The sequence below is a fragment of the Sorghum bicolor genome, chromosome 2 (genome assembly GCF_000003195.3).
Source record: "Sorghum bicolor cultivar BTx623 chromosome 2, Sorghum_bicolor_NCBIv3, whole genome shotgun sequence".
Taxonomy (NCBI): Eukaryota; Viridiplantae; Streptophyta; class Magnoliopsida; order Poales; family Poaceae; genus Sorghum; species Sorghum bicolor.
Genome location: NC_012871.2, coordinates 3,283,315 through 3,296,243, shown reverse-complemented (window position 1 = coordinate 3,296,243; position 12,929 = coordinate 3,283,315). Strand labels below are relative to the sequence as shown.

General features: G+C 43.9%; 1 protein-coding gene across 1 annotated transcript; it reads right to left on the bottom strand.

Moving 5' to 3' along the window:
* On the bottom strand, positions 7,483-10,081 carry LOC8086413 (probable inositol transporter 2). Its single transcript, XM_021453480.1, has 2 exons — positions 9,781-10,081; positions 7,483-9,487 (listed from the first exon to the last, which is right to left on the bottom strand). The coding sequence occupies exons 1-2, from the start codon at positions 9,911-9,913 to the stop codon at positions 7,860-7,862; spliced, it is 1,761 nt and encodes a 586-aa protein (XP_021309155.1). The 5' UTR covers positions 9,914-10,081; the 3' UTR covers positions 7,483-7,859.

Here is a 12,929-nt window from a genome sequence, read left to right as displayed (position 1 = left end):
TGGCATGTCCTCATCTTGTGTGTCTTTGTTTGATTGTGGCATGTTCTCATCTTGTGTTTGTGATGGTTATTATTGCACTTTTCTTATACTACAGTCGCCCGACGTTTCTGTCCGTTCTATTGGCTTCAATATCTGTACGCAGGTTTGGTTGTTATTTGGATCCTACATTTCTTATTGGGTCCGAGACCAGAGACCACACCCGCTAACACCAGCCTGGCCGCCGCCACGCGACCACCACCCGCTCCTCTCCCTCCCATTCTCCCAGTGACCCAGCGATTTCTCAGTAAATGTGGTGTAGGGATGAGCGAGTTTTCTATTGGGGTGAGATTTTGTGTCGTTCTTGAGTGAGGTGTCCGGCGATGCCAGCCCTAGCCCCTGCCCTCTGTCTCGCCACTCGCAATTCTCGGTTTCTCGCTCGTGTGGCGACAGTGGCGTGTCGCCCCAATCCCGGCGCCGCAATCTTGCCTCATCCCGTCGGTCGCCCTCGGCGTCTCATCTTGCAGATCCATCAAGCTAGAGCTCGGGCACATCCACCCTAATGTGCGTCTCAGTTTGAGCTCCGGCAGTATTGTACATGCCTGAAGGTTAGATCTAGAAGTCAAAACTTCAACCCATCTCAGATGCGTGATTTGCTTTGGATTTTTGTTTGTGTTTTCACCGATAACCTCTTCTCTGCAGGGCTATTCCAAGTCATGTGCCTCCACATGAGCAGGCTGTGGTATCCATATGCTAGATGTGGCGGCAGGGAGTAGTATCGGAACTGGTCTGGTGAGTTCGATCTCGTTTGCTGTCTTTTTGTTGCAGTTGTTCAGGATCTGTAACTCTTGAGTCGTTGCCAGTACCAACGCATCACGAGCTAGGCAGAGCTGTATTATTATTTAGTTATGTTTTCGATAACCACCGGAGGCGATGGCAGAGCTCCGCTAAAACTTTCTAGTAATCACACGCTAGAATATGCGTTGTCAGTTTGTTGAGGCACTTGATGAAGTATCTCTGTATTTTTTGTCCCCATTTTTCATCTGTTAGGACAAATGTATCTCTCCACATTTTTTAATCTGTCCTGCAAATCCGAAGGACCGTGAATTAATCTGGATCTACTGTTGCAGCTTGATCTGATTAAGTCTTGGATCCACCTCATATTGTTTAAAGCTGGGGCAGCACGTATTCTTTTGTGATTGACAAATAAATCAGTAAATCAAAAGGTTAACTTTTACTGAATGGAGCATATTGTGTATTTTTGAATTTTTGCACATATATCTATAACTTGTGATCTGACTGATAAGCATGCACTTGATTACATGTTTTACTTATAAACTCTGATCCACATGTATGCATGCGTGTATCAGTAGATTGTGCATTTCAGTTGTAGTTTGTGTATAGATGACTTTATTTGTTCTTGCTAACAGGAATTTGTTTGTTCTTGCTAAAAGGAATGCTGATGATGTTCTTGTTAACTACAATGATGATGATGTTGTTACCTTTTGGTTCTGCAGTTGGATGATTCGAGGGCAATTCTCTCTCTTTGCAAGAATGACCAGGAGAAGATGTTGTTGCAGTGACAGATTTCTGGTTGCCGTGGAATGTGCTGCTGATTGGTCCCGGCCTCCCGTCCTGCGGCCTTCCCCCTGCTGGCGGCTGGCCACCTGGCCTTCTCGGTGGCGGTGCCGCCTGGGCAGGGGCCAGTGGGCATGGCCGCAAGGGGCACCTGCACCGCCTGCACGCAGCTGAGCTCGCCTGCTGCTTGCATGACTGCAACAGTGCAACCTTCATGCCTGCAACTGCAAGTTTGCAAGGTGGCTAGGTGAGCAAGTCTCAAATTAATTAGTACTTCACATCCAGAGTCTTGTCATATTCCAGCCTGCATACAAATGCCAAAAGAAGCCTCTGTCTTGTCATATTTCTGTGGTATCTTTGTTTACTAAATGGAGAGCAAACAATGGTTTGTATTCATGCCATCTTAGTATGAATGAAGTGATAGCAAACTAGCATGGAATTCGATTTGCTTGTTTGTTCAATTGAATTTGAACATGTATTTGCTACTGCTATTATTACCTATTAATTTCTTTCCTAGTACAGGCTAGCATTGAATTGGAAGTGCAAGGCATCTGAACTAGTGTGACTCTGCATCCTAACTCATTTATAGTATATTTCAGCTCTGCATCTGAACTAGATGTGTTTATAGTATAAACATTAGGCATTAGCTGCTTGGAATTACAGTATTACCCTATCGAAATCAGATAATATTGCATTGTTGTTACAGGCATAGTATCAAGTGACTATTTAGGTGACCGCTTATGCTGAGTGCCTGTTTTTCCAAAAAAATTTATATCATTTTTATTTTCTTTGCCGATTCTGTCTCTGTCTAGTTCTCTCTCACTTTCTCTCTCTCATTTACATAATTGCAATCACCAATAATGTAAATTGCAACTATTGAGCACAACAATTATAGTTCTGAGCATATGCAATATGCTGGTGTTGATACGCAACTGTTTCACCATTGCATTTGGTTTTTATTGTTGTGTTATATAAACTGAACATGGTGCCTTTTTTGTTTGGATGCATGTTTCAGCTCTCTGCAGGCTTAATGAACCCTACCGAGGATGGTTTCTCGTGGTTGCTCCAGAGGATTCAGATAGAGGAACCAGCCAGCTCTCAAGGAATGCAACGTGAAGCTTCCGGTGGCACTTGGCATGCTCAATAACTGCTTCAACCCGGTAAAGGATTGGCAGACCAAGATTGACATGCTCCACCAATCTGTGTATAGCCTTGTGTAAGTCTTTTTGAGTCAGTGAGACGTACACATTTTTTTTCTACTGAACCTGAGATGTCATTCGGTTATATATTAGGTCTTGATTCTGTCGCTTATATAGAAATGTTTTGTGCTTGAATGAATAGGTCCGAATTTAAACGACTAAGCTAGCAAGGCTTGTATACCATGGTTCTGGAGAAGGATTGGGATCATTTCGGCAGCCCTGCTGAGGTTTGTACTCAGTTTGTCTCTCTGTTTGTACTTTGTACTCCACCCCCATAATAGTTAGTTTATCGCAAGCTTGTTATTTCTTTCTTACCTTCTAGGATTATTACTTGGATTAGATTAGTAAAATCAGCGACTCAATGACAATAACTGGCATATCTGGCCATTAGTTGCATGCATCAAGTTGTTCACAGTAGCCTAGTTTTTTTGTGCTACTGCACAAAGCTTATGTTAAATAATTGTCAGTTGTGCCAATGGTGGCCTGTGATATGTCTACCGTCAAATCTGGAATATACTATGTTGTAGGCTTCTCTAGTCCATATTTGGCTGCAATCTGTACTAGAACACATACTCATTTCTCTGTGGTCTACTGATTTACCAAATCATATTATAGAATAGTTCTGGACTGCTCTGTTTGCCAATTGATCTTGAGGGCAACATATAGAGATAATTCCATAATGCAAAACCACTTCAGTTTTTGCCATCTGTACCAAGTGCACTTGTGAGGCCAATTTTCTAAGGTCTACGACTTTAATTTTAAATATCCCAGACTACATTTAGGCACTATATAAGATTAATGTTTATATTATTTTTGATGAGGTTGTTGCATTATTGTTTTTTTTTTACTTTTATCTTTTTGTTAGTTGATGCCCTGTAGGTTATTTGGGTGATAGTATAATCATTTAGTTTTGTTGCCTATCAGCCCTGTTTCTGAGTTCTCTTGTCAGGCTTCGTCCTTGAAGAAAATGGATTCCTATGTGTTATCTTCTACCTTATTTTCAGTTAGTTGAAGCCATGCGCAGAATAGGCTAAAATACTCTGTGTTTGTATAACCTGTGATGAACTTACTAGTTTTTAGTGTAGTAAATAATTCTATATTTGGAAAGGCATGCACAGAAAAGGCTTAAATACTCTTCTGTGTGTAGACCAAATACCAAAATTCACACACATATATATACCCAACAACTTCACTGCAAAATTTGTGTTTGGCTCCTCTTGATATGTAGAGCCTTGGTGTCGCTCAGGTGCATCAACAACTCCCGTGAACACACACATGGTGAATTGGTGATGTGATGTGATGAGAGATAGAGAGAGCACTATGAGTATGAGAGACAGAGAGAGAGGTAGCACGTGGGATGAAGCCCTTGGCTAAAGAGTTGGCATGGCAGTTCCTTTTATCTATCTCTCTTCCAAGTTACCTCTCGCTCATACACGCTTTGATGGACACATACTCTTGTACCACACCAACTGGTCCAACAAGAAGGAGCTAGGAACCGAAAAACTACCATGTCCCTTGTAGAAGCTAGCTAGATCTGCTTCTACACAAGCAGAGACCAAAAGGGAACTGAAGGAAGAAAGGGAACCCAATGAGGAGAGAGAAGGATGATAGATGGATGCATAGATGCCTTATATTTTTGTGTGTACAAACATGCTTGATATACATAAGTATCAAGCATGTTGTAGGTTCACAAGTATTGTTTCGTAGGTAGCATTGTTCCTTTTCTGATGGATCAGTTGCGTAGGTTCAGTAAGCTCAATTCAGTTTTGGAGCTCTTGGTTTGTGTGTATTTGTATCGCCTCTATCTGGCAGTCTGAAGTTCAGTTTAGATCAGTTTAGAAAGGGCTAGGTTTAGTTCAGTTTACATTGGTTTTAGTTCATGCCCTGTACGTACTCATCATGTTGATGAGTTACCTGGGCTGTAGGATGTATTTTAATTAGGTTGTTGTGAACTAATTGCAGGGTTTTGATCAGTTTGTGCTTGTAATCTTTGTGGAGCCATTTTTTGTACTTGTTCTGATTATGTTATAGTTGACAACATTTTTTCCTGTTTGTTTTCAGTCAAAAGACAATGTGAAATTAGGTGCAGTGAAGAATGTCAAAAATGCTTCTAGTCCAACTTTGTATGTTTCAGAGCCAAAAACTATTCCCTGACATTCAAAAGAAAATCAATTGGCTGAAGATGCAGCTCCTGCTTTGGATCGTATTGGTTAGTATCTATTTACTCCCTCTGTTCATATATGTCCTTCATCTAATCATTTTTTTTTTTCAAAAATCTCCGTATTTTCCTTGGGACCCGTGCTCGCCGACTCCCCAAGCGGCCGTGACTCCTTGTATGCGCTGCGCATTGGATGCTGTGACCGTTCCGTTCCCCCATCGCCTTGAATACATCTCCGTCCCCTCTCGTTAGAACTCCATCGGGAGCTAGCTACGCGAGTCTGGCCATCGTCTGTTACCATCATTTTGTGCAAGTCAAGGCCCAGTTAGGCCGTTGGGCCTAATCAGAGGAGATCAACTACTAACATAATAAGGTACTCCCTCCATCCCAAATTGTAAGTCATTTCAAGAATCTTGGAGAGTCAAATTTTTCTAAGTTTGACCAAATTTATATTATAAAATAATAGTTATTATGGTACTAACTAAGTATCATTAGATTCTTTTTTAATTATATTTTCATAGTATATTCACTTTACGTTACAAATCTTAGTATTTTTCTCTATAATTTTGGTCAAACGTAAAAATACTTTGACTCTCCAAGATTTTTGGAATGACTTACAATTTGGGATGGAGGGAGTACTAGTGAACCTAAAATGACTACGGCTGTGCTCTTAGACACCGGCCACGACCTCGATCTCGGTGGCGGCTGTGTGCATCTCAATGTTGGCATTGAGAGATAAAACTTTGAGATACAATATGTATGGTTGAGACATTTTTAAGCTTTCTCGTCAAGTTTTAATTTATAACTAGATCTCTTCTGTGTATATATGTGTACCATATATGTATCGAATAGCACTGAGTATGAGTACCTTTTCTTTGTTACTTATTAGGTATACAGGTTTGATGTAAACCCACACAAATACCTTAGACATCGATGAGGGTAGCTGAGCCCCTAGCTGTACTGCTTGAGCATGCAACCTCATTTACAAAGGATAGCAAAAGCGTAGTTTTCGACATCTTCAACTCAAGGAGCGAGCAAACAACAAGATTGCCCCAACTACAAGCTTCCGGTCAGCATGTTATTCCCCAACCAGAGACGCGTCAGAGTAGTGCAGGCCTTCACTCCTGCAGGGATGTTGCCGACGAGGAAGTTCCATCGGGGAGCTCCCCGTCAGCTGGTTGTCCGACAATTCAAGCTTCCTGAGTTGGCTGTTATTTGCCCCCAACAATGGAGGGAAGATGCCATGGAGGTTGTTGTCAAAGAGGTGCAAGTAGTCCAACTAAGTATACTCCCTTTGTCTCTATTTTATCGTCCTTATGGTTTGTGTATCGGTCAAACTTTCTTAAATTGAACTAGATTTGTAAAAACTATTAACAATATATATTTGTATGTCTAACTAAATTCATCATAAAAGTAAATTCAAAGATCTATCTAATGATATTAATTATGTACCATAATTATTAATATTTTTATATATTTGATCAAAGTTAATTATATTTGGCGCCACCAAATAGAGCAAGCTAGCTAGCTGGGCATGGCTCTCTGTTGGGCCATGTAAGGCCCAGTTTATGGACCATTTGGGCTTTTAGAAAGCTGCCCTGTGCTTTTTTTTTTTTACTTTTCTTCAATTCAATAACCATCTCATCTCAACGCGTTTTGTGGAAACTGGCAAAATTGAAAATACGAGGTACTAAGTCGAATAATCGAATCTAGTGAACAGGTTACATCACAAGAAACTAATACACTTTTAAATTTTTAATATACTTTGTGAGCAAACCCTATATGATTTGAAAATATAGAGTACTTATGTTTTGTTTGGTACAACTTCTCTAGCAGTTTCAGAAGTTGTTTGTAACTTTTATTTTACCAATCTGATAATTTTCAAACAATTCCACAAGTAGAGAGCCTGAAAATAGGAAAATAGGAAAATCTAAAGAAATAGGAGAAGGAAATTATGGTTATTTCATTCTTTTTAGCTACCATAGGGAGTTTTTTGGCTAAACGTTTTACCAAAACGGTTTTGCTTCACTAATGGAGTTGAAGTACAAGAATACCGCTCCACCAGTAAAGCAGAGCTATGACAAACATGTCCTTATAACCAAGAGTTAGAAGTGGGACCATGTAAGAAGTGTGAGCCCCTAGATGCAAATCCAATCCAACAATTAAGAAATTCTGGTGTTGATCGTGGGAATATTTTTTAGAGCAAACTTTCGTAGGTGTTCCTCCTTTTCATTAAGTAGAAAGTAGAGTTGGAGTTATAATATACAAGAAACAGGCTCTAGGAACACAAAAATGAGAAAAGAAATTCGACGCTTCACTTCAAATGATGTCATTGTTGAAAGGAAAATGTCCACACTACATTCCTAAACTTTCACGAAAGTTCACCTTTTTCTCTGGATTTCAAAACCGGGCAAAACACCTCTCTCAACTTTCAAAACTGTTCATTTTACTTCCCTAGAATTGTTATAAGCATTTTTGAAGAAAAAAATGTCTTTTTAAATTTATTTTGGCTAAATATTTTTTTTAAAAAAAAATCACACCGAAAAATCATAAAACAGAAGCGCCAATAAATAGCCCAGAGGAGCAAAAATGATAAAGGAACTGGACGCTACTACTAAATAGTAGCTACTGGAGTTTAGAGCTTCAAATAATCGTTGTTGAAATGGTTCTCTCCACCTTCGACGTTGCCACATACGACATACGAGCAGGAGGTTTCACAAGAAGGGACACAGAGAGCTCGATTGTGATTGCAATTGCACGGTGCTGTTGCTGCTGCAGAAGAGATTGGCATATAGTAGAAGCCAGAAGGAGAAATTTTACCGTGTCCATGACCAGAAAATGGATGAAAATTGAGAACCTAGCGCAGAATTTCACGAAGGTGTCGTGTCAGACGGCGGCGTCTACTCCCCCAAATCTACTGCCAAAATATTGCTCTGGAGCAAACAGTCTCAGACGCCAGTGTTCTTGCCACTGTCGTTGCCGTTGCCATCGACGTCGTGGCGTGGTGGCGCCCAGAACCTGAGCCTGAGCTCCCGGCGCTCGAGCATCTTCTCCACCTCCTCGATGGGGAGCCCCTTGGTCTCCGGCACGCAGACGAGCACGAAGGCGAGCGCGGCGACGGACAGTGCCCCGAAGATGAGGAACGTCCACGACGTCCCGATGGCCTCCGTGAGCGACAGGAACGACTGCGCCACGGCCAGGTTGGACACCCAGTTGGCGGTGGCCGCCGCGCCGCCGCACACGCCGCGGTACCGCAGCGGGTAGATCTCCGAGTTGACGATCCATGGCACGGTGCCCATGCCGGGGGAGAAGAAGATGATGTAGAGCGCCAGCCCCAGCAGCGCCAGCCACCCGTACCGGCTCGGGCACCCGCGCGTGTACCACAGCCGCCCCTCGCCGTGGCACGCGTCCCGCACCGTGTTGTTGGACACCAGGCACGCCCCCGGGAGGAGCAGCTCGCCGCCGCCCGACGCGCAGAAGCCGCACTCGCTCGATCCCGCCGCCTTCAGGCACCGGGTGCAGTCCCACGACGACGACGACGACGACCGGTAGGACGGGCACGTCAGCGAGGCGTCGAAGTGGGCGGTCTCGGCGGCGCTGACGGCCGGGGAATGCGACGTGGTCTCGTGGAACACGGCGGTGAGCACGGCGAGGGAGAGGATGACGCCGACGAGGCTGATGACCAGCAGCTTCTTCCTCCCCGTGCGGTCGATGAAGTAGATGCTGACGATGGAGCCGAGCGCGTTGAGCCCCGACGTGACGAGCGACAGCGCCAGCGCCGTCTGGTTGGACGCGAACCCGGCCAGCTGCACGATCGTCGGGCTGTAGTACATCACCGTGTTGATGCCCACCAGCTGCTGGAACACCTGCAGCCCCACGCCGGCGACCAGCCCCCGCCGCACCGACGCCGTCCGCAACAGCGCCGCCAGGCTCACCTTCTCCGACGACCCGCGCTCCCGCACCTCCGCCGCCACCGACTCCTTCAGCTCCTCGATCTCCCGCTCCACCTCCTCCGCCGAGTAGATCCGCCGCAGGATCGCCTCTGCTTCGTCCGCCCTCCCCTTTCTGTAGAGCCACCGTGGGGATTCAGGGAGGGCGAGCATGAGGGCGAACTGGACGACGGCGGGGAGCGCGGCGACGCCCAGCATCCACCGCCACGTCCCGGGCGCCTTGGTGAAGGCGAGGTTGATGAGGTAGGCCAAGAACTGGCCGCCGGTGATGAGGAAGCCGTTGGTGCTGACGAGCGCGCCGCGAATCCTGGCGGGTGACGCCTCGGAGATGTAGAGCGGGGCGGTCATGGAGGCCATGCCGACGCCGAGGCCGACGAAGACGCGGCCCACCACGAGCTGCGCGGGGCCCGTGGCCGACGCCATGATCGCCGCGCCCGCGAAGAAGAGGAAGTCGGCCACCAGGATCGACGCACGCCGCCCGAACCGGTCCGTCGTCCACCCGCCGACCGCCGCGCCGATGATCGCGCCCGCCACCGCCATGCTCACGATCATTTCCTGAAGCCATGTGTTCCTGTCCACTGATCCGAAGTCGTCGCGGATGTAAAGCAGAGCTCCGGAAATGACACCTGCACTCACACACAACACAGACAAGCTCACGTCACTGGTCACTAGCTTGCTCACTAACACACGATCACTTTTACAGCAGATACTACAGAAATTAAAAACAGTTCGGCCACCAATAACCACCACTGTCTAGTTGGAGACACACAATCATCATCCGAGCTCGTAAAAGGTCTCGAAGTGGATTTTACATGAACATGAACATGAACAAAAAGGGTTTTTTTTTTCTTTTTGAGCTGAATTTAAAACGGTGATGCAGAGGAAGAAGGGAGAAGGACAGGCGCACGCACGCACGCACCGGTGTCGTAGCCGAAGAGGAGGCCGCCGATGCCGGCGGAGAAGGCGAGGCGGAGGACGTAGGGGTTCCGCCAGGAGAGGGAGAAGCACTCCTTGAAGGTGGAGCCGTCGAACTCGTGGGCGCCGCCCTCCATGGCCGATGGCGAGGCTGACGGCACCTTAGCTTCCTCTTCCTCCGGCGGTCCACGTCCACCAACCTTATCCTTGCTTCTTGGACTGCTCAATCAGCTCCCGATCACAAAATTATGGAGGGTTTCGAGTTTGGACTGGTATGTGTGTGGAGTATGTATATGTATATATAGTATACACTACGTGGAGCATCGCTGATGCCATTGTCTGTCTTGTTGCGTGTGGATTATTACAGGGAGAGACTGATAATCCGAGAAGATTCCGGGGCCGATCGAATTGACCACAGGTGCGTGCTGTCGACTTGCAGCTTTGACTAGATGACTAGTAGCTCCCTATAGTGTGTGTGATACTGATGGGGACGCTGTGACGATGATGATTAGATGGAAAATAACAGCCACCGATTGGTACTAGTATACGAGAAGGAGAAGGCATGTCATCTTTGCTGCCGCCCCAGGTGTGCAGGACAATTTTGTGCAAGGAATTCCAGCAGAAGTGTCAGTGAATTACTCTGCACCCATTCCATTTTTTTTGTATGTACAAGCGGCAGTGGGGATCCAGGATGAATATACGTATGCCTTGTTTACTTTCATCCTAAAACCTAATTTTTTAAGATTTCTCGTCACATCGAATCTTTAGACACATACATGAAGTATTAAATATAGATAAAAATAAAAACTAATTATACAGTTTGGTCAAAATTTACGAGACGAATCTTTTAAGCCTAGTTATTCTATGGTTGAACAATAATTAACACAAACAAACGAAAGTACTACAATAAATACCGCGAAATTTTTTTTCTTCACCAACTGAAACATGGCCATAGGAGGGGTTGAAGAAAGCATCCTAAACCGTAACTTCACTGTGGACTTGTTTAGATGCACACGAAAACCAAAAAATTACAAGATTCTCCATCACATCGAGTCTTATGGAGCATTAAATATATATAAAAAATAACTAATTGCGTAGTTTATCTGTAATTCGTGAGACGAATCTTTTAAGCCTAGTTAGTTTATGGTTGGATAATGTTTGCCAAATACAAACGAAAATGTTATAGTGTCAAAATCTAAAAAATTTTGCATCTAAACAAGGCTTATATCCGGTATTAGTCAAATGTCATAGTTTAAAGTGGTTTTGTTTTGAAATGTAGATGAATCATCCAAAATACTATGTGAGAAGAAGAAAATAGACAATTTTTTTTCATATGCCAAACTATTACGTAGATGACAACATGATGCGTGGCTCCCATCATTCTTGAGAAGTGACCTACACAAAAAGCACAATAAGTTAATGGCACAAATATTAACTTCAAATTTCTAAAAGTAGAAGAGGGTAGTACTAAATTATTTTAAGACACTAACGTACGACGATCTTTCATCTTTTTCAAACCATTTTATGTTCTTTTTATTATTCACAAACATTCTAGGATCAGAGAAGGCACTGCTGTTACAAACACAATTAAGGAAGTATAAACATAAGCAACAACAAATATAGATGGGAAATACACACCCAAATATAGGTTAATGGTGAGATTGTAACAGCAGAACAAAAATAATGAAAACAGATTCATTCTCTCTATAGACACAAAGATAACAAGTCTGGTTCATGCAAAAAGTACGGATTAAAACCTTGATGCCCAGCCCAGGCCTCCGCATGGGCTCCAGGCAGCAAAACTTACTGTACCATGAGAAATTGGTAATGAGCTGAGTGTGTAGGAGAGTTTATAGAGAAAGAATGTTATTTCGCACAGGGCGCCCAATCAAGCTCAATGTGGGGAGGGAACATATAAACTAAACATATCAAATTTCAAGCATGTCAGTCTCTCTGTAACTGTACAAGCAACCAAGGCGATAGTACCTACTAGAGCATCTCCAAGAGTTTCTAAACCCACTCCCTATCTCAATTTCATATCTTCCTGCACTTAGAAAAATCGACTCAATCGCACGAAAATATACGCAGGCTTATAGGTCGGCCAATGTGGAGTTAGAAGGGCGTGAGAAACAATAAGGAGAAGGACACGACTCCTAATATAAAAGTACAAAAGGGTAAGGAAGTATAAAAAGTGGTTAAGTAGATCTGCAAATAGTCTGGGATTCATGATGCAAAATTGTCTTTTGCATTTTAGAAGTAAGATTTTTAAAAAATGTTGGAGGAACCCAACAAATATGCTCCTAACTTTTTTAGCCACTTGGAAAACTAATGGATTTACCAAATAACTTTTTAGGTACTATTGGAGATGCTCTTACTTGAACGTACGAGTACTATCAAGCAATAAGTTTGAGCATCTCCAATAGTTTGGAAAAAATCATTTGCCAAATCTTGTGATTTGGCAAGTTGCTAAATGATATGATACCTGGCGACGCGAAGAGGAAAGGAGCTGTCGCGTGACTCGTGACTCGTGCGAAGATGAAGACCGATGGCGGCGACGTCGCGGGGATGAAAAACGAGGAAACCACAACGACTTCTCTGGATATATACGGCGGGGTTTTCATCGTGCGTGGAAGGGAGAAACGTGGGAAGGACTTGGCGCGCATGGGAGGGAAGGCGGTCATGCGGGACAGGGCGATGGAAAAATTCGTGATGGCAAGTCTTCTCCAAGTGCGCAAATATGGCTGTGCGAGGCTGGAGGATAGCAAGTTGCCAGGGATAGCAAGTTCGTTTGAGGAACTGTTGGAGGATATTTTTTATGGTTTTGCCAAACAAATTAGGATAGCAAGTTAGTTTACCAAACTACTGGAGATGCTCTATACAATTTAGTTTTCATGAATATTTATCGTTATATGTAAGTCAGGAATTAGTTTATCTTCTCTCACATAGTTGTCGCTAAATCAATTACGTCAGGAAAAAAATTCAGGAAATAATTCATTTCTTTATTTATGTTGAAGATATGAGGAAGAAATTTCCAATTACTTCTATAAAGCTAAGGTAACCAAAAAAAACTTTCCCAATCAGCAAAGGTCTTTTCTGCCCATGACACTACCCGTGCCAAAATGCGATCCAAAAACTTCGTAAAAAGCAGGATGA